The sequence below is a fragment of the Protopterus annectens genome, chromosome 3.part0 (genome assembly GCF_019279795.1).
Source record: "Protopterus annectens isolate FY-2018-M chromosome 3.part0, PAN1.0, whole genome shotgun sequence".
Lineage (NCBI taxonomy): Eukaryota > Metazoa > Chordata > Ceratodontiformes > Protopteridae > Protopterus > Protopterus annectens.
In genome coordinates, this window is record NC_056731.1 from 38,471,158 (window position 1) to 38,494,579 (window position 23,422).

The 23,422-nt window shown below is 38.2% G+C and overlaps 1 protein-coding gene across 3 annotated transcripts in view; it reads left to right on the top strand.

Moving 5' to 3' along the window:
- Positions 1 to 23,422, top strand: part of LOC122796246 (nebulette-like) — a 1,283,698-nt gene that overhangs the window by 915,195 nt on the left and 345,081 nt on the right. For 2 of the 3 annotated variants that reach the window (XM_044064567.1, XM_044064569.1), the window contains one exon: positions 210 to 302. The exons of the other annotated variant lie outside the window; for it this stretch is intronic. In XM_044064567.1, coding sequence (XP_043920502.1) covers positions 210 to 302 — 93 coding nt within the window. The remainder of the gene's footprint in view (positions 1 to 209; positions 303 to 23,422) is intronic. 3 annotated transcript variants of the gene reach the window in all.

The window sequence follows — 23,422 nt, forward strand, 5'->3', positions numbered from 1 at the left end:
TGGTTTACTATAAAACTTTGCTGAAACTTAACAGAATGCAGTTTGACGATAAATAAGTAATATCCTTTTAAAACTAATATGAAATGCATATTTGCAAATGATTTTGTTCTAAAGACTGGTATGCAGGCACTGCCTTTCAGAAATCATATTCATACCATGCTTGCTGTCTTCTGCTACCTGCTCCTCATCCTGCTTTTTTTTGGTGTAAGACCTTAAAGTTTGGCGCACTGATCCTGGCTCCATCTTCGACATCGACCCCCTGGAAGACAATATCCAGTCTAGAAGTCTTCACGTGCTCTCTGGTACTGATTATTTTCTAGATGTTTAGGTGAAATTCCATATAAAGCAAGTATGACTGCATGCAATAACTATACACTGCCAACTCGTACTTCTTTTAATTGTTTTACTAACCGCTGTGAATGTGAGCTTCACATTGAAATTACCGTATATTAATCAAGGTAAACAGAATGCTCCTATTGTTTATTCCGTGTTGTTCTTATTAACTAATGTCAGGATGCACTCTAACTTTATTGTACATGAAAGGTACTACGTAAGAAAGAAATGTTCATCAGTTGAGGCAGTCTCTCAGGTCCTAGTATAAAACTGTTTAGTTCTGTTTACATTATTTATGTCTACGAATTGGCAAATTCTGAATGAACAGAAGTCATTTTTAGCTTTACCCCATCGAGAAAGGCATCAACTTTACAATGGCATACAATGAAAAAATGACAACAAAGCACACACCCACACACAATATTTTCAACATGTAATTATGACAGCATTAGTAGAACACCTTTGGCTATGAGCCAGTCTAAGCATTAGTATATTAATAATTATTATTCATTTATTATGTGCAAACTCACATGTTGGCAGAGTAAATTTTGAGAAGATTTAATAGAAACAGAGATAGAAGGTTTACTGTTTAGGATAATAAATACACATTTTTTTTGTAATTTGGAACACAAAGTAATATTAGCCAAGTCAACATAAATGAGAGAGAGGGAGAGAGAAAAAGCAAGGTACTCAAGAGAAAAATAAATAATGATACATGAGAGAAAATGGTAAGGGAAACAGAAGTAAAAATATAAATCCAGGTACACAAACTGTAGGTATGGAGGGTACTCATGACAGGGAGACTATACTGAGTTTGTTGGACAAATGGAGAAAAAACTTTCCACAGTTTAGACATTACAACATAAAACTTTAAAAACTCATACAGATTACATTATATGATATTTTTTCTTATTTGCTGTTGTAATAGAAACTGGTGGTTAAACCAGGAAGTGGGTGAACAGAGAATAACAGTATAATATACTCTGTCCCAATCAGTTTGTGCCATACAGTGCAAAAGCCATGTGGGTACTTCCTTATTATACCCACCTTCACGAAATTAAAAACGGTCTTGGTGAAATTCCTATGGTGATACCCTTCAGGGATTATGCATCTTATGTATATTATGCATATTGTACATTTCTTACGTATATAAAATATATGTTTATGTAATATTGCTATGCATGTCTTACTTTCAATGCATTCTGACTGCATGTTCATAATCATACCGTATTTGTATGTTAATGTTATCATTAGGTATTGTTTACCGTGTACCCATTATTTACATGACAAACTTCATTAGTAACATTGTAATTTCTTCTGTTTGAAGTTGTGCCGTAGCTGAAATGGGTCAGTACATATCCCTCTTAGCCGGTGAACAAACAGCAATGAATAACTAAATAATGACATCCATAAACTATCCTTCACTTGGGTGCTTTGTACTTCTACCGAAGAGCGGTAAGCCAGTTTTCTATATGCGCAGGGCATATAAAACACACATACACACACACGCCCTCGATCACCAGGCAATAAGCAACTGCATGTCACATATAAAATTAAGAGTTGTACACTGCAGATGATAAAGATGTAAACTATGCCGAGGGGAACAGAAATGAAGAATCAAGCACACATTGCAGTAACATGTTAATATACTGAAGACACAACCACTCCTTAAAACACCCTTGTCCCTGATTTTACCTTAAATTATATGCGTAGTCATGAAACACTGTAAATCATGTCACATAAGGACTTGCTATTAAATGTACTCTTTACGTAAGAATATCACCAAGGCTGCTATAATAAGGAAGTACCGCCATGTACATCCTGGGAGAAAAGTGTGGTGCTAAGATTTTACTGCATTTGCTGTTAGCAAATAACTTCTAGTACATTTGCTGTAACACTGCATTATAAACATACTTTGCAAGTCTAGTATTAAGGCTGCCACAGTCTTCTCTTGGTTGTGATGGAATTCTTGAAAAATTACACTACTCAGCATATTTAGAAATGAGGTATCCATAACCCCATAGCACAGTGGGACATACACAGCATGGCTGAACTGTGCTGAAAAGTCTGCTGTTTGTGAATACAAGAACAAATAACCACATTTTTAGTCATGTTTGATAGAAATTGCTGGCAGAACTCAACAAACTGTAACTATGGAGAGCTTCTTATGGATGCAGATTGGTGAATACTGCAGAGACAGCCGTAGATACTACTTAGGATATTGTGTGTAGCAAAGCCATTTTAAATGGTTTATATGTGTTCTTTCTATTACCAGTTTTGAAAGATAGATATCAAAACTGACGGGGCAAAACCCCCCAAAAAACAAAAACAAATCAGTTTTTTACAGGAGGGCAATATACCTGAACCCCACACTTCCCTAAATTATATATATATATATATATATATATATATATATATATATATATATATATATATATATATCTGTATGTATGTATGTATATACCAACTTTACAGTCAGTCCCACTACAGTGAAGAGAAGGGGAAAACTCTCTGAAAAACACTCTACTGTCTTGCAGAATACAACACATCATGATAAAACTCACTGCAACAATACATTTTCAAACTGAAACTCTTTAGTGGAAAGCCCATTTTTTACCTGTGAGACAGCCATTAGAAATATCATTACTTCTAACTCAAACAGAAATGCAAACATGGCTGCTGTTAACAAGGTAGGTTCATAGGTTGGTACTAGGCTATCAGCCCTAGGGCCTATACAAGCCTAGCCATAACAATTCCCTGGCTATTTCTTCCCACACAATTTACTTCCCTGGACCCTTGTCTAGCAGGGCGACTGATGTGATCCCCGGGGTGAATTTCCTTTCTCCCATCCAATTGTCAAGGTTCCTTTTGAAGAGGACCAAAGAGGCACTCTGCTTGACATGTATGGGCAATCTATTCCAGAGTCTGGGGAGTCTCTGGGTCAGGAACCTATCCCTCCAGCATGTTTTGTTTATTGTGATGACAAGGTTTAAATCCCTGGAGCATGTGGCTCTGAGGGATTGGGATTTCTTTAAGTGTAGCATGTCCAACAGTTCTGGGTTTGACATGGCCTTGTATGTTAAGCAGAGATCGCCTCTGAGTAGATGATATGTGACAGAGTATAGCTGGAGTTTTTTAAGGCAGTCAGCGTAGGGCATCTGCTTTAGGCCTGTGATTCTTTTAGTGAGGTATTTTTGCGGTCTTTCCAGTTCTTGCAGATGTCTTGAGAGGTACATACCAAATGGGGCATTGTATTCTATAATGGGTCTAATGAGGGATGAGTACAGTGGGACAATGACCTCCTTTTTTCTGGAAGAAAAGCCCTTAGTGATGAGGTGTGCCACATAGAAGGATTTCCTGACTGTTGTGGCAATGTGGTTATCGAAGGTGAGACCACTGTCCACCTGTGTCACTAAGTCTCTTATCACACTTTCGGTGTTTAGTGTACTGCCACCTATATGGTAATTCACGGGTACATGTTTTTTTTCCCAAAGGGGATAATTATACATTTCTTGACATTGAGCTTGAGCCCATGGCTCTGGCACCAAGCATCTGTTTCTGTAAGGCCCTTTTGTAGAGTATCCACATAATTTGGGGATTCAATAATGGCTCCCAGTTTTCAGTCATCTGTGAACTTTGTTAGCCAGAGTCCCTTAGTGTTGGCCTGTACTTCAGAGAAGTAGATGCCAAACTAGAGGGGTCCCAGGACTTATCCCTGAGGTACTCCACTTGTCTGGAGCTGGATTTGGAGTCAGCTACTTTTACAGTGTGGGTTCTATCAGTAAATCAGTTAGCAACCCATTGGGTGACGTAGGGATTAATGCCCAGATTAATAAGTTTATCTATGATTCCAGAGTGGGGGGTGGTGTCAAATGCCTTGGCAAGGTATAGATAGGCTGTGTGAACCACCTTACCCTTGTCCATGGCTCTGGAGACTGATTTGAAGAAGTCAGTCAGGTTCAGGAGACAAGATCGGCCCTTCACAAACCCAAACTGGGTGGGGTCCAGTGTTTGAAGGTTGCCAATGTCTTTGTTTATAAGTTCCATGATAATATGCTCCATGGCCTTGCAGATAAGGCTCGTCAGACTGATGGGATAGTAGTTTCTGGGATCCAAGGTGGATCCCCCCTTGTGGAGTGGGATAACTGTAGCTCTGCTCCACTCAGTGGGCATGAAACCTGAGGTGAGGCTATGATTAAACATGACACTTAGGTGAGGTGCCAGTTCATATTGTAGTTCGTGTAGAACACAGCCCGGGATGTCATCTGGTCCCATGGATGCTGTATTCTTAGCTTTGGAGAGTGCGTTTTTCACCTGTGTGGCTGTTATTACCGGAATTTGGCAATTTTCAAGTATTGAGATGAGCCATTTAGGGGGTGAGAGGGGAGGTGAAGTTGGCACTGAATCGATATGCCAGGATATTGGCAATATCCTTGGGATCAGTATATTTAATGCCATTCTGTTTTAGCTCAGAACAGATCTGAGCATTGCCATTTAGATTCTTGACATAGTTATAGAATGCCTTGTGGTTGTCTTTGGAATCTTTGGCAATTTTATTTTCGTAACTAGCTTTAGAGGATTTTATGAGGAATCTCAGTTTCTTACTGAGACTGGTAAGGGAGTTTTTTGCATCCTGGGATTTTCCTCTTTTATGCAACAGTTTCTTCCTTTTGTTGTAAAGTTTTTTTTATGGCAGGGGACCACCAGATTGGCTTCCTTTTTTTGGATGAAAGCATCTTGGTTCTATTTGGGATGGCACGATTCATGCACGAGTGGATGTGCTCTTACAGTGCCTTAGTGTAGGATTCAGCAGTTGAACTTTCAGTTCCTGTCTGCATGGGTGTCATGAAGTTTGTCACTTCTGACTTGAGTAGCATGAAGTTGGCTTTGGAGAAGTTTTTTATGGAGGTTTCCTTACTGAAGGGTGGGGGTGGGATGTGGATGTCAAGGATGATTAGCTTATGATCAGACCTGACAAATGAGTGGGTGACCATAGGTGTGGAGCATTGTCTTCCCATGTTGGTAATGACCAGTTCTAGGATATTGGAGCCCCTGGTGGGACTATGGATTAGTTGATCCAGGGCGTTGGAATTTATGAATTCCAAGAACCTTTGGGCAAAGGTGTTGGTACACAAGTAGTTTTCCCAGTTAATGGCAGGGTAGTTAAAATCACCCAGTATTAGGGTGTTTGGTTCTATCTTAATATTTTCCAGTATGTTTAGAAAGGTGTAGTGAGAATCTTGGGGCATGGTGGGGGATCTGTAGCAACCTACAATTTGGATTGCAGTCTTACCTAGTGTTAGTTGCACCTGGAGAATTTCAGACGCATTGTGTTGGGCAACTAGCCTGGTGGTGTGAATATCCTTGGTGAATATTGACACTCCTCTACCTTTAGTGTTTCGGTCTTGGTTTGATTGCCAAAAAGTGTGGTAAGAGTTGTAGCCTGGTATTGCAGGGGTGCTCTCTGGAGCCTTGAACCAGGTCTTAGTTACTGCACAGATATCGATGTTCTCCATTTTTAGGAGTGCCTTGAGAGAGTGCATTTTGAGGTTTAGACTTCTAGCATTGAGTAGCATTACCTTCAGGTATGATTTTCACTATTTCTAAATGGTTTCTTTGTAGACAGTGTTTTTTTTTAAGGTGAGACATTCAGTAACCTTTTAGTAAGGGTCAGCAGTTTCTGTAACATTCATATTCTAGGGAATACTTCTTTAATAGTTTAGTAGGCAGTGTAGTTGCACATAATATTTGGAATTTAATTTGGGGAGGGAGACAGTTACAGCCTTTGGTATTCCCAAAGAAATATATTTATCAACTTGCAAATTTAGCTGAGATAAAGCCTGAGAAACATAAGGCAAACATCTGAATGCTAGTAGAAAGATGGCTGCTTTTTTTACATGTTTTTAAATGCATGGTTCTGTGACCGAATTTTATCAGTCATTCAATAAATCTTATTTCCAAATATGATTGGGTACTTCTTTGCTTTATGCTTCACATTTTTGTCAAATACAACATTAAAACAACAAACCAGAATTGGATTTGTGACTACTCATTATATTATCATTAATCAGCTTTAAAAGTGAAAACATGATAATCTAGAATCTGGTCAAGGTAAACTTTTGCCATTTTGCTAATGTCTAATTACTGTGTAAAGGCATGCATTTATAAGGTATCTATAGCAGAACAGTGCACTAAAAAATATCACATCAAAGAACAGAAAATCTGTCAAGTAAATAATGTGCATCATTGACTTAAAAACATTGAAATTAAAAAAAAGCACACATCTACGTATACTAAATCTAAGAATAGACAGTATTGTGGTTAAAACACAAATGTCCTTTATTAAAATGATCATTAATTCCATTTTGTAACTAACAGTGGCAAAGTCATTGTCCACGCTGGTGTAACGACCTGAGGACGTATCCCTGGACTACATGAAAAAAGAGACATTGAGGAGCTCTTGATTAGCCCAGGCAACAAAAAGGAAAAAAAAAGGGTGTGCTGCTCTGCAATGCCAGTCTAAAAAAAAAATGCACACCACTGAGGCCCTCTCTTCTCAGTATGGAGAACATCTGTGTTGTGTGAGAAACACCTGGTTCACCCTGTTCGCACCCCAGCGCTACTCAGTTTTACCCTCATTTCTCATATCATGCCCGCCCCAAAAAATAAACAATACCAAGAGGGGGAGGGGGGATCCATATTCAATCAGGGACACACACACCTCAAGACTGGTGGCAACCACATGCGCATCGGAGACCATCCAGGTGCAATTAACAATACTGCTCTGCAAATTCTAGCATGTTACAGGCCACCCTCACAAACTCAGGAAACCCACACTCAGGGGATACTTCCAAAACAAACACCATCATATATCACAAACACCATCATACTCAGTGACTTCCATACCCTAATACAGAGACTGGGAACTACTCAAGCTCAAACACCCAACCCTAAGTCTCAAAACCATCCAAAATGATATAAGCTAAATACATGGAACAAAACAGTCCACAACATACAAGATCTCACCATCATACTTGATCTCACACACACAACAACACTCACCAACAATGTTCAACAACAGAGGTGTACAATCCAACCTGGTGGGATCAGTCCTCATCCCACCGCCTGAAATCCCCATCCCACCCCACCTGAAATAAAAAAGAAAGCAAGAAAGAAAAAAAGAAAAGCCGACTTCACTTTTCACTTCCCGGTGTGGTCTCCCTTCCCCCCCACTCCATGGAAAACAGTACTAAAGCCGCTGAATCACAGCAAAAGGCCTCTCTACCAGCTCTAACAGGACTAAATGGATAAGGCAATCCCAAGCAAACAAAAGAAAACAACCAAAGGCAAGCCAGTCTGTAACATCCCAACAGGCAAGGAAAAAGCTACCTAACAAAAAAGGAAAACAAACAAAGGAGACAAAAAAACTATAAAAAAAAAGAAACCAAGAAAAAAATCTTCAGTAAAAAAAAAAGAGAGAAAAAAAATCTTCCAAAAAAAAGCAAATAAATAGATAAAAAAAGCCAAGACAAGAAAAGACAATCATAAGGCCTAATGTTAGAAACCTAGAAGGAACTCAGGCCCTGTCAAGATTAGTGATAAAAGAGCTAGTTCAAAATGATGTGACAGTGCTGATCCAACAGACATTGCCAACATACTGGCTATCAACAACCCATTGCCAACCCCTCCCCCTCCAGTCTATACCAAACTACTGCAGCCCTCCAAACAAACCCAGCGCCCAAGCCAGAACATGGTGTCCACCCAGCTGCTCAATGAAGCAAAAACACAGCATCCATGGGACCTGATGCTGTCCTCGGCTGTGTGCTCCATGAACTCAATGAGGAGATAACTGGACAGCTGGCTGGGCTAAAGCCACTAAGTACACAGCAGATGCCACTGTGGGTGCACCTGCAACTGTGGTTACAATCCACAAAGCAAAGCCTCTGGCCCTGGCCATGGACAGGGTCATTGACTTACAAGTAATATTAGCAGACATTGCAGGAGGAGATCATAATGGCATACATAAATGGAGCAGGTCATGCTTTTAAATTTGGTTGACTTTTTTCGTTGTCAGTTTCAAAAGCTTCCTTTGCTTTTTGGTTGTCTTTGACCTTCTCATAGCTTCTTATTGATCGACAATAACAGCAGGCAATACCATTCCCTAACCGATCTGGCTAAGGCCTTCCGGCAACTCATCCACTGGGGTATCATTGAAAACTGTGAACTGGCTTATTCAAAGAACCCATTAGAACTGCTGCCTGGCTGCAGAGTCACTGCAGAAAACAAGTGGTCAAACATGTCATGTCCATGTCAAGTCAGAGCACAAGTGGTGTCCAGCACCTGGCACAAAAGGCCAGGTTACTTTTTGCTTTCAAGCAGTTTGGTACAAACACACAGGGTACACTAGTATCAAGCAAATTGATGACAAGCCAGAGTATCAAATCATAGAAACAAACATAAACAGCTGTAGCAAGACCACAAAGAAAAGTTAAATGCCAAAAGAACACTCATACAGAATAAATGAAAAAAAAAATACCAAAAAATACAAAAAAATAGGGTTACCATAAGCGAGCCAGAAAAATCAGGATCATTGGCTGCCAAAAGGTAGTCAGAGTTCTCAAGACCTAGGACAGGCCCCAGTAGTCATTCGACACCCATGTAGCTAAAGTAGTTAGGTAAGAAGGATGATTCTTATCACACTCAAATGAAGCATGATCTGTCTCATCACTCATCAAGGATATCATCCCAGTCACTCATCCCCATCTCATATCTCTTACAATGATGACATCAGCAGCCCTGGGAGGTACCAAACCCGATCACCACAGCTGAGAAGCCACAAATGCAAGTTCCTCCTATGCTGGATAAAGGAAAAAACTCCAGCTCTCTATGCTGCCTGAAATTCAGAAAACCTGGATTCTTCAGTCGCCAAAAGCCTCAGCTGCCCAACCTTTGCCTAACATACAATATGCTGTCAAACAAAGATTTGATGAATATGCTTCACCTCAAAAATCCAGATCCATCAGAGCCAAGATAAATGGAAACCAGGAGGCTCACAAAATTATTAATAGGACTCGCTGGAATGAGGAGACTTAAACGCACACCGCTCCATGCCCAGAACAAAATGGCCTTGTTGGATAGAGAGTGTGGAGCAAGATGAGTGAGAGAAATCTTGACCAATGGGTGATGTAGAGCACCTCGCTGCTCTTGTACATATAAGAAATCTTGACAACAAATAGGAAGTACGCAGATATACAAACCAAATGTTAAGCAGTGTCATTGCTCAACAGAAAAAAAGGGTGGATAGTGTTTATAAACCGGGCCTAGAGCCTAGTAATGTATGAAGCTGATAGCCTATAGTATGAATCTTACTATGTATCCCTTTTAAAAGTTTATTGTTAAATAGAAATACATTTGTATAAAATGTTATATAACAATATAAATGTGTTAATTTTTCATATAGAAATCATACTATTAGTGATTTATTAGTATACTTAAATTGTTTAACAGTAAGACTATCAAAAAATATATGCAACAAAAACCAGCCAAATAGAAAGACGGTCCAGGGGCAAAGGACACCTGAATTAATGGAAGCGTCATCCCAACAACAATGTTCACTAGAGCTTGTGGATTTGAGATTGAGCCTTTTTGTGTTGTTGAACGTTTGTCCAATTTCCTCAGGTGTTAATTTGACCTTTCTTAGTTTTGGGATTTTGGTTTTCTTTTTTTCTTGTTTGGGTTTGTTTGTATATGCAACAAAAACATTAACAGCAGATAAACAGCTAACAATTTAAAAGTTGAATAAAACAATGCAAAATGTGCACATTGAAACCAATAACTTATATACTAATTAACATTAAAAGTGATTAGTGAGATTAGTTAGATTGTGAAGAAGAAAATCATTAGTAACTGTATGCATTGCGTAGTGTTTAAGAATGAAAGGAAAAATGAAAAGGAGGGGTATCTCTAACATCAAAGGAGGATGGGATCAAATGTGTCAAATCTTTGAGTGATTAGTGATGTCTGGTAATTATTTCAGATCAACTATAAAAACTGCCCAGGCCATTCCCGTATTGCTTATATGGGTAATATCATTAATGATATTAATATTGTCTAATGTGGCTCCTATTTTTCTTGAAATGGAAGCTCCTTTTTTGACAAGTCAAGAATCTAAACCATCAACTAAGACCAAGGAGGGAGACTTCCAGGCTGAAGCAGTGTACACTCTCACCACTGTAGACAGCTGTGAATACCAAACAATGATTTATTAGTATACTTGATGTTATGTTTCTTTTGTTTCTGTTATACTTTATAAAGGCTGCCACCATTTATCATCAGTTTACTGCAGACCAGCTCGTTGGGTAGATAGGTACATATGAGGCTAGCTGTACTTGTGGGCCTTGGTGCTTGAATTAACCTATCCCATTTGGCATTAGACTGGCCTTCCATATCCAGTTGTAGATAATATATTACTCTTAAGGAGAACACCATAGATAAATTGATGAGACCCATGCATGGGATAAAGCATTTAGGAGTTGCCTCTGTCCATTAGTAGTACAGCAGTGTGATAAATTTTCTAATACCCATCCATAGATCCAATTTGCTCTTGAATATGAACAGGGTGAGCTTTGATTTATGTGTATGGGGAGTCTGTTCCAGATAATTTGTTTCCTCTGCTAGATATGTCAGTCCCTCCAAATTATTCTGCTAATGTTGCACAAGAAATCTAAATCCCAAGGCTGAGTATTTGCCATTCGATTTTACTGTTAAAAATAAAGATGTTGATGTCATTTGTCACTCAGGCAAAATTAAATTGTAGGAAATGGATAGCATTAAGAGGAAGGAGTGCATAAAACTAGAAATAAATGAGGGGCCATCAAGGACTCTACAAATCAAACCTGCTTGAATTAAGGCTAAAAGGGTGCATTATTCAAACTGAAAATAATAAGATATAGAACAGGTCTTAGAGACAAAAAACTACTTCATTTGATCCGGAAATAATACATTCATTGTAGAGACAAAGGCAGTAAATGAGCATTGCCTTTCATTACTTTTTGTTGAAAAACTTTTCTAACTCAAAATCTGTTTTGCAGTTTATAATTTTTGAATGGATCACATGAGCATTTTAACTCTATCTTGAGTGTTTTCAGCTTTAGTTTTAAATTTTTGCATGATTTTTACCTTTAGTTTTTATTCTGTTGTGTCTGTAAAACTGCTGAAGGGTCTTAGCAAAATATCAGTATAGCAACATTTGCCAAGGTGCAAACTTTTCTCAGGTTAACTGAAGCTATGGTGCTGTGAAACATGAGTTCAACATATGTAGTGAGCTGTGGTCACTGTCTTTGATGGAAACTGAGAATCTGCTTGGAGGAAAGTGGATTCACTAATAGCCTTCATCTATGTAGGAAACCAGCAAACGGTCAGCTTGAGGAGCTCTGAACATATGAACTGAAGGCAGACAGAGGAGGGAAGGACAGCATGGGAAAAATCAACCGTTTTGCATGGAACTAGATGACATGCATAAAAGTTGATAAGGAAGACTAAAAACAAATATGACTCACAAAATGGTAATGCAGGGACACTGCAGAACAATAATATGCTAGCAGTACAAGAATATGCTTGGAAAAGATCAGCAGTACAAAATCCATTAGGGACAATGCATCCAAATATGTTCAGTATAAACATATATTTATTCACTCAAATAATACAAATATTCAATAGGTTTCATTAAGCAGCACGTAATTTAAAATATCTTTATATAGTTAAAACAGGTTATAAAACTCATACCACAGACATATGTACCCAAAGAGTGGCGTACAGCAACAGTGGTCCCTCTCCACAAAGGTGGTTCCTCAACGGATCCTGGAAACTATTGCCCCATAAGCCTGACTAGCTTGGTCTGCAAAGCCATGGAAAGGATCATCATGGACCTCATAAATAAAGATATTGGGAACCTACAGACACTGGATCCTACCCAGTTTGGCTTTGTTAAAGGCAGATCCTGCCTCTTAAACCTGGTAGATTTCTTTGAAACAGTCACCAAGGCCATTGACGAGGGGAAGGTGGTCCGCACAGCCTACCTGGACCTTGCAAAAGCCTTCGATACAATACCCCACTCGGGCATTATAGATAAGCTCACCAGCTTAAATATAAACCCCTATGTCAATAGATGGGTTGCAAACTGGCTCAAGGACAGAACCCACATGGTTAGAATTGCTGGAGTCATGTCAGACTCCAAACCAGTTACAAGTGGCATCCCACAAGGCTCAGTCCTGGGACCTCTCTTGTTTGGTATATATTTCTCGGAGGTACAGGCTAACACGGAAGGACTGTGGCTGACCAAGTTCACAGATGACTGCAAACTAGGCGCCATAATCGACTCTCCAGCCGGCACAAGCATCCTACAAAAGGGCCTCATAGAAACAAGGTGCCAGAGCCATGGCCTCAAGCTAAACGCCAAAAAGTGTATAGTCATCCCCTTTGGCAAAAACAAAGTGCCCACAAATTACCACATAGGTGGTAATCCATTAAGTACGGAAGAAGTAATTAGGGACCTGGGGACTCAAGTTGATAGCAATCTCTCATTTGAAAACCACGTGGCCAACGTGGTTAGAAAAACATTTTATATAGCCCACCTAATGATGAAGGGATTCACATCTAGAACAAGGGAGGTCATCGGGCCTCTTTACTCATCCCTCATCAGGCCCATAATTGAGTACAATGCCCCTTTTGGGATGTACCGTGCCAGACACCTGCAGCAACTGGAAAGACCCCAAAAGTACCTCACCAAGAGGATCAAAGGGCTCAAACAGATGCCATATGCTGCCCGGTTAAAGAAACTCCAGCTCTACTCAGTGGCATGCCACCTGCTCAGAGGCGATCTGTGCCTGATGTATAAAGCCATGTCCAACCCGGAATTAATGGACATGCTGCACCTCAGAAAATCCAAATCCCATCGAGCTACGCGCTTGAGAGACTTGAACCTCAGCACTGAAATAAATAGGACATGCTGGAGGGACAGATTCATAACCCAGAGGCTCCCTTCACTCTGGAATAAAATCCCAGTCCAGGTTAGGCAGAGTCCCTCATTGACTCTCTTCAAGAGGAATCTTGATGAGTGGATGGGAGATCGTAGGTTTATCCCATGTATCACTTCTGTGTCACTGTTAGACAGAAACCCAGTATACTAACCTCAAAAAAGGGCATAGCAAAATTCATTTAAAATGGGTGGCGAAAGCCAAACACACTCTAGCTAAGCTTATAAATGTCCTAGGGCAGATAGCCTAGTATGAACCTATGAACCTATGAACCTATATTTGGTGAACACTAAGCATATGTTCTGATGTGTATATAACCTTAAGTGAATGAACATATTTGCAACAATACTGATCACAGCACAGCATCATATAATATGAACTATTATTTATAGAATGACAACTTTTTCAACTGTTGACTAAACAGTGATATTTATATACATCTCATGGAACTTTAGGGCATTATAAATAGGCTTCTCATTTCAATGTTTCTTACAGTATTTTGCTTAGATAAAGAATTATTGATTATATTCATCATTCAGTCTGCAGTTAATTACCCACTAAATCCATTTCAGTGAAGGGGGAGCTGGACCCCTCTCTTTGGGGGGCATCAGTCTATCACATGATGTGCATACAAATACACACTCACTCTTAGCTGACAAGCACCCTTATGGTTAATTTTTAGGAGTGACAGTTGTATTATGGAATGCTTTTGATATCTGGGAAGAAACAAGAGCTGTAAGCAGGAACAGAAATGGCAGGCAGACTCCACACAGATGGCACCTCAGCCAGAAACTGAACTGGAGAACTTGTGATACTCATAAATATTACTTTGTTATTGCACATGTAGACTTCCTATGTGTTCATTTGTTTTACTTATGCACAGTAATTTTCATAAAGACTGTTCTGAAGAATGACTTTCTGTATACATAGTCACAGTATGGGTAAATTAATTAGTGATAATTTGACTGAGATTTTTGACTAAAGCACCATCATTAGTATAAAGTTGTGGAATGTCATGTTATTTCATTGCATTTGCAGTAGAATGCATAAAGTAAAGGCACTGTTTTTCTTGATATGTGAATTAATTGTTGGTGTCTTTTAATAGATTGGCAATTTTGGTGTTGGTTTCTTGGCATTTGTTAATAATTTATGTGCACACTGCATCATTTTAGGATCTACAAAATAATATTGATTCAGTTCATTAAGATGTGAACTTTTATCAGCAGCTAAGATATGTTTTAAATGAAAATTGTAAGCATAGTTATTCTGATTTGTTTAGATTTATTATTTGCATAAAACAGTATGCTGAAATAGGTATAAACTTTTACAGTTTCTCATCCATAAAGCATATGTTTTCACTTCATACAATGTTATATACTAAACATTTAATATGATTTTGTCTGCATGCCAGTTAGCTGATATTTATGTTGCCAGATGTAAGTGCTTTGCTCCACTTATAAATACATATGTTTGACAATATGTTTGTTGTTGATCAATCAACTGGAAAATTATGATGATGCCTTGTCCTTTTTGTACACTTGAGTATTTATATCTATATGCTAAAGTTTCTTTGAAGACATTAATTATTTAAAACATTTCAAGAAAGTTTACTCATCTGAGTCAGTAACTATACATTTTGCTGACCCATTTTGAAACAATGTGCCTAACAGATATTAAATTTGATATAGAAATATACAGATTCCTTGCCTGAGCTTTATGTTCTGTTTTTCATTATCCACCATTACCTGCAATTTATATTAAAAGTGCCCTCATGTGATAGCCTTGACAAGGAGTTCTAGCAAATTACTGTGAACTTCAATGAAGTGTGATATGTACTAAGTCTTGAATGGTATGACAGCATCTACTCTCCATGTATAACACAAACATGCAGCTATGGGGGGGGGTCAGGAAGCTCTTTACAAAGCAGAAATTGGCAGCAACCAAAGAAGGCATGGCCATAAAGAAGGTTGCATGGTTGCATCCCACAGTAAATAAGATCACTAAACTGTACGCAGGCCAACAACTGTAAGACTGGTGATAGCCTAACCAAATGGGATGCATTACAGAATTAAGGGTACAGAGGAATGCAAACTTTCATCAAAGGAAGAACAAACCTTGGTACTGGAGGAAAATCAGATACACAAAACAGAACAATATTATTGCAGTTCTCAGAAGGTTAAAAAGACAAAGACAACAGTCAAAATGTATAATAAAGCAGTCTTAATAGGAGCAAGAAAAATACTGCATACATCTGAAGCAAATAAGGAAGCTAATCTGAATAGCAGTACATAGTAAATTATAAAGGAAGAATGACAGAGCATTTTATATTTAGAATAAGTAGAAAAACTAAGGAAGTTGATCAAGGTATAATTTAAGGAGATGAATGTGAGATGTGAGTGCCACTGATAAAGCAAAAGTATGAGTGGGTATTCGATTCACAAGTGACCCAAATAAGGAATTATCTTAATGATATTGTTAACACTAGTCTTTCTTGAAAAGAACAGGGTCTAAATAAACTATCTGATTTAAAGTCAGACAGAGAAAATGGACTTTGAAAAATTCATCTAGAATTCTGTAAGAATAACAGTGGCACGACCATATTTACATTGTTAGTAGTCGCAGGTACCACACTTAGTTTTGATGCTGTAAAGATCAGATCTGAGATCTATTCCCACATTAGATGCTGGATTCTCTTTCCACTATTGACACTCTGGTGTAGTGTGTGTGTGTATGTGTGTATGTGTGTGTGGGGGGGGGGGCAGTTGTACTATGGAGTGAGCCCTCCTTTGCATGAAACATTAAACCAAGGCCCCATCTGCCTGAGTTTGTGGTAGTTCAGATGGATGTAAAAGATCCCATGGTACTTATTATGAAGACATCATTTTATCTTCAACAGAATTGCAATCATAATCTGAACAGAAACATTCTAAAAACAATACCATAACATCATATGATAGCCTTTAATACAAAATGATAGCTCTTTGTGACATTCAAGGCATTTCTATTATTTTAGATTTTCTAAAACACTTCCTGTAAATGTTAGTATAGATATCATCATGCTTTTCAGAAAAATAAGCCGTGCTGAAAAGAACTACCCTGATCAACATAACATTAATAAATTGTAGTTGTAGTAAATAAAGGAGTACCTAACTAATAATTCCTCTACTGACAGTCTTTGCAGATAAAATCCTACATGGATGAAGTAATTTCTTGAAGTCTGGAGAACTGCAGAGGTGAAAGTAGGAAAGGCAAAAACTACAGACCACTTTATTTTACCATAGTGGCTAGACAAGTCATGATTTTATTTAAAAAGGAAAGAATTATTAAATATGTTCTTAACAAAAGGGCACATGATCCAAGACAGTACAGATTCACAACAGACAGCCTTGTGTTGGGAAAATAATAAACAAAGGAGATATTACCCTTGCAAGCCCTTTTGTCTCCAAGCTTTTCTCAAATGTTCACCTTCATAAACCTGTTCTCAGGGAAGAGTGACATTTCCTGAGATTCAAAGCAGGGGGTTTCCATTTCAAATTCAAGTCAACAAATGTAAAAATAAAAATAAATAAATAATAAAATGATAAATGTCCTTGCTCTTTGGATTTTTAACTTCACCTATAATATTCACAAAGTATCTGGCTCTAGTAATAGTCTTCTGCAGACAGAGATCACCAACATTTATCTACATCTACATCATTGTCTGATTCAAACCCAAACCATAGAATAGATTTAGGGGGCACTAAGCTTCCAAAACCTAGGACACTCATTGAACCTGTCAAAATCATACCTACTGCGTACTAGACAAGTCTTACTCCTGAGGACATATCAGGGCACCATTCACCACAAGGCCATCAGCTTTAAAGAAAAAAAAGTCCTGTTCCTGAATAGTTACTTCACATCTGTATCGCAGCAACACCAGAGCACTACTAGATATATTCTTTGGACCCTGGGTTACATGGCATCTTCAGTCCTTGTGGTCTCTTTATCAAGACTAGACAAGAAGAAGTTTATTTGGTACCTCAGAAGCAGATGGTATCAAAATGCATAGTCCTTACAGTAGCCATACCCATCCTGCCCAGTATCATGAAAGCAGCCACATGTTAGATACAGCAGATGTCCCAAGGATCTACAAACCTGTGACCATAGACAGATAAGAAAACACACCAACATAAAATATCTTATGTCAGTACTCCTTGTGGGGCCATTCGGTACTGCTTCCTAATGGACATCTCTCCATTAATCACTAAATGGATTCTCATGGATCTATGCAATGATCTAAAATAACATTTGATGTAGAAATATTTATTGATCCTTCCATTTTCTTCTCAATTCTGTCTGCTCCTCATGCTGCGTATAGCTCTGTTGCAGCACTTGCTTTTGTGTAATGTCTATATTAAACCACAGAGCAATAAATGATGTCACTATATCCTAGGAAGCCTAGTTGCATATTGATTTAATGATTATTAAGCAGCAGGCTTTCTGGCAATCCCATCAAATTGATCTGTCCTGATTTATTGATAACACAGCTACACATATATGCACACACGGTCACACACGGTCACACACACACACACACACACACACACACACACACACACACACACACACACACACACATGCACACACTAGAATGAAATGTGTTAATGTGTTTATTTAGCCTTTCCAGTCTGGAGGCTTGCTGATGCATCCATGTACAGAATCCAAGCAAGGAAATCATCCACTGGGAAAACATGCAGCTAAACAATTGTATTGCTCCAGATGTAGTCTGCAAAGCAGAAGAAGAGCCCTCCCTAGAAAAAGTAAAAACAGCATTATGGAAAATGAAGTCAGGGGAAGCAGCAGGCTCAGATAAGGTCACAGCAGACATATTCAAGATGTTGGATGAGCTAGGAGAAAATGTCTCTGGAAGGTAATCATAGCAATATGGAGAAAAAAAGCGTATCACATAAGACTACAGAATAAGCATTCCAGTGCCAGAGGACAACAAAAAAGGTGACATTCACAATCGTGTACAGTATAGGGGTATATAACTCCTATCTCACTGCATGAAAGTGCTGGAGAATGAATACACAGAGTAGTAGAAAGTAAGATGGGAGATATCTAGTGCAGATTCAGATCACAATGCTCGACAACCAACTCAATATTTGTTGTGAGATGGATAGTTGAGAAGAAGCTAGAGATGAAGAAAGAGTGGGGCATTCCTTGACTTTGAGAAAGCATATGACAATGTTATAGTAAGGCTGATTTAGGCATTCCTGTAATGATTTTATGTCCTGGAAACACTTGTAGAATTAGTGCAGGCTATGTATAAAGTCTAAATCACACAAGTACTAGCAGTGTTCAGACTCACAAAGGGGTCCCTAGTGAGGGTGGGTGATGTGTGCATCAGGGTTCTACTCTGAGGCCACCACTTTTCATAATGGTGATGGGCTCTATTAGCAAAACGGTCAAAGAGGACATAGCTACTGTATGTGGATAATGTAGCATTATAAGCAAACTCTGAACAAGAGCTTTAGCAAATGATAGAGTGGAAAGCAAAACTGAAAGTGCATGGGATAAAGCTAAGTACAGACAATACAGTTGTCATAACAGAATATGGGAGAAATAGGAAGAAGCAGAAAACTAAGAGAGGAACAGGTTGACAGCTTTAAGTATCTGGGAGGGATGGTTGAGGAGAAGGGAAGCATGTATGAGGTCAAAGTTAAAATTAGGGGGACTGCAGACACCTGGGACAGAGTGTCAGTTGTAGTGTGTGCCAAAGAACCTGAAAAGTGAGATGTACAAAATAGTAGTATTATGGACAGTAGTACTATATAGTATAGAAACCTGTAAAGTGAATGCAGAGCAGGTGACAAACCTAGATGTGATGAAGAGGAAGTGACTGTGAAGGGTAGCAGGATGTACACTGTTGGACAGAGAAAGAAATTAGGACATGAAAGCAGAAGACAAAGTAGCTCCAATTGCAGAGATGGTCAAAAAGAACAGATTACATTGGTTTGGGCACATACACAGTGAAACAGAAGATCATTTGATGCAGAAGATTTAGGAGAGACAGGAAGAAGGCAAGAGGAAACAAGAGCATCTAAGAAAGAGATGGATGGATTGCATGAGAGAAGATCTGATACAGTCAGGCATGACTGTCAAAGAAGATAAGATGGTGGCATGGAATTGGGAGAGCAAAAACAACGGGTAACATGACACCCCAATCCTATGTAGAAAGGATATAGGGGGCTTATGATAATGATGATGACACACAAGTTAAATATCTGTTTTGTAAACAAAGATGGGTACTCCATGAAAATAAGCTCAGAAACAGCTTAACAAATTTAAACTTGGTTCTGAGATGGTGAACACCTTAACAGCATGCCTTTGCAAAAAAATAAAAAAAAATGATGTAAGCCATGAAAGTAAGGTCTGAAAAACTTCTTTTTGACAATTAAAATACTCACAACCATAAGGACTCCTTCAATGGAGAGTTAAACTGGGTATTCTGGAAAATATGAAATAAATTTCATTTGAGACACACTGCACAAGTACAAACATGAGATAATGGCCTGATGCAGTGGTCTAAGTTAGAATGGAAAATAACAGGGCGGACTGAGCTTACCTAAGTGATGAACAAATCCACCAAAATGAAATTAAAAAGATCTAAAAAGCTTTCTAATGATAAATATTACACCCATAACCAAGGCACACCTCTAGTGAAGAGCCAAACTGAGTATCCTATAAAGGGCGAAACAAACTTTTTCCCTAAGAATACCATGCAAGAATGAACACGAGATAAATGCCTGATACAACAATGGTAAATAAAAAGGCAGATCAAGCTAACCAAAGCGATGAACAAAAAACATGACAAAATTTAAAAAAGAAGATATAAAGAGCTTTTTATTGATAAATAATACCCCCACGACCAAGCAACATCTCTTGTGAAGAGCTAAACTGAGTATCCTGTAAAGGGCAAAATAAACTTTCTCCCTAAAAATACTGAGCAAGAACAAACATGAGATAATGGTCTGACACAGCAGATTAAAAAGGATAAGAATTAAGAAAGATAGACAGAACAAGCCAAAATGATGAGTGAAGCTGAAATAATGGAAGAACAAATGATTAAAACAAAATATTCACAAGTGGTTATACCTGAAAAAGAAACCACAACCAAAAGGCAGATAATCACAAAACAACAAGAAAACCTGAAACTTTCAACAAAATCAAAAGCAGAGCAAACATCTAATCTAGACGACCTAAAATCTGCATTACTACCTCTACAAATAGCCATTCAAAACTTCTCTGACAAACTTTCAGAGTTTGGACACACATTAAGTCAAATAATTTCATGACTAGATATCACAGAGGCTAAAGTATCCAAAAATGAGTTTAAAATACACCAAATCCAAAAAGGCAATGAAATAAATGCTAAAAAGATTTACGAGATGCAACAAAAAATTTGACTTGGAGGCAAGAAGCAAAAGGAAAAATATATTAATTGGAGGTTTTCCAGAGAAATACAAGCAAACACAATTATTAGAAACAATAATACAAGTCGTGGGCTGCCTTTTAGAAAATGATTCAGAAGCTGGTGAGATGGTGATCAAAAGAACTCATCAAGCTCTATGCAAAACAAAAAGTTTATATAAACACAGACAGATTTATGCAAAGTTCCTCAATCACCAAGATGTTTACAAAATTGTCATGACAGCAAAAAAAAAAAAAAAACATTATATGGAATGGAAGCAAAATAACATTTGCACAAGACCTACCCTTCCAAATAAAGCAGCAAAGTCAACAATTGTCTCTTGTATTCTGTGCTTATCTAATAGCAAAACAAAAAAAAAACGAATTCCAGATAATTTATCTGAACACATTAGTCTTCCAATATAAGGATGTTAAACACTTGATTGAAACAGAGAAAGATGGTGCTATTTTTCAATTAAAAGTTCTAGTTTACAGAAACCACTTATTTTCTCGAGTCTGTATTTTCCATGTGCAAAACAACAAGACTTCATCATGGAAATCTGTAACATTCTAACTAGATTTCCAAACTATTACTATATTATAGGAGGTGACTGCAATGCTATAATTGATCCCATAACAGATAGAACAAGTCAAAGCAAAACTTATAACATCCAGGCCTCTTAGAGATACATGCCTTAATAACAGACTTTAACTTATTTGACCCATTTTGCTACCAGAACAAAAATTTAGCAGCAACAAAATTTGCATACTACTCTCAGTGCTATAAATCATGGTCCAGATTTGACTTCTTTCTATTCACAGGATCATAGGAGATTATTAGGCTGTCAACATGGAGATCATTTTAAGTCTAGCTGTACCCAGTGTAATACCGTAGAGGTACTACTCAATAAGCAAGATTGCATTTAGTAATGACTGCCCATGTCCAGAAGGGTTGTGGGCACTATCCCTGGTAATAATTTGCAAAGCGCCATCCAATCATCCAGGATCCTCTTGAACAGTGTCATAGAGGTGCTCTTGCTCTGTTTCATATGAATTGGTAACCTGTTCCCAAAACATGGCAGTCACTGGGAGATAAATCTGTCCCTCCAACATGTCTTATTTAAGTCACAGGCCATATTTAAGTCCCTGGAATGAGTATTTCTAGACTCAATGGATTAACAGATATGCAGTAACTTCATCAGGTTTTGGTCTTGGGTTGCTCTGTAGGCCAGGCTTAAATCTCCCCCAAGAAGTCTATATGATACGGAGTATACTGACAGGGATTTTAGTTGGTCTGTGTAAGCCACATGCTGAAGGCTCTTGATCTTCTTTGTTAGAAACCTCTGAGGTCTCTCTAAGTGTTGTAGGTGCTTAGTACGGTACATACCAAATGGGTCGTTATACTCAATTATGGGCCAGTTAAGTGCTAAGTATAGGGGGGGTTCTAACTTCTTTTGCGCTTAAGGCGATGTCTTTACTAATCAAGTGAGCTACATGGAAAGCTTTCCTTACAATGGTAGACATAGGATGGTCAAAGTTCAGGTCACTGTCAACCTGCAATTCCAGGTCCCTTACAACTTCATGGGTACTTACGGTATTATTATTAATTTGATAGTGTGAAGGGACTTTGTTTGTGCTGAAGGGAATTTCTTTGCATTCAGTTAAGGCCGTGACTAATACACCAGTTGGTCATTGTGAGACCATCCTGGAGAACACTGACATCATGTGGGGATTCAGTGATTGCACCTAGTTTGCAGTCATCAGCAAAGTTGGTCAGCCACAACCCTTAATTTTGACCTGAAGTTCTGAAAAGTGTATACCAAATAGTAGGGGGCCTAGCACTTACCCCTGTGGCACCCTGCTGGTAACAGGTCTGCTGGTTTATGTAGAGTCACCCACTTTGATAGTGTGCGTCCGGTGTGTGAGGCAGTTGGCAACCCATCTTACAATGAAGGGGTTTATATTCAGTTTGCTAGGTTTATCGGTAATGGCTGAATGTGGGATTGTGTCAAAAGTTTTTGCTGCTAAGCTGATATCTGAAATTTTCTTTAAGGCACAAATAAACTACTGTACAGAACCTAGGTTTTTCTCAGACTACTTAAAGATTACAATTAAAATAAGTTGGCCAAGTGATCTTAATGTAAAAAATGGGTATAAACTGGTTCCTAAACTCAATCTTGTTGCAGAAAAAAGAAATGATACAGGAAATTAATAAAATATTAGAGGAATATGAGTATGACTTAACACTGACTGATATTCCCTGCAATATACAATGGGCAACAAGCAAAGCTAAAATCAGTAGAATTTTAATAAAGAAAGTGCCATACTATAAGAAAATATTAAAAGAAAAAGAGACCAGAATTAAAGATAAAATAAATGAAATAGAAGAATTAATCCAAAAAAAAAAAAAACAGAACGCTTTACTAGAAGAGCAAATGAATAACTTACAAAAAGACATATATCATGCATGCAGAACAATTCTCCTTCTCAGAAATAAAAACCTTAGCAAAGTATTCAGATTGATCACAAACTCCATCAAAATTATTGGCAAGGTTAATTAATGTAAACAAGGCACCTATGATAACAGAAATTGAATTCCAAGA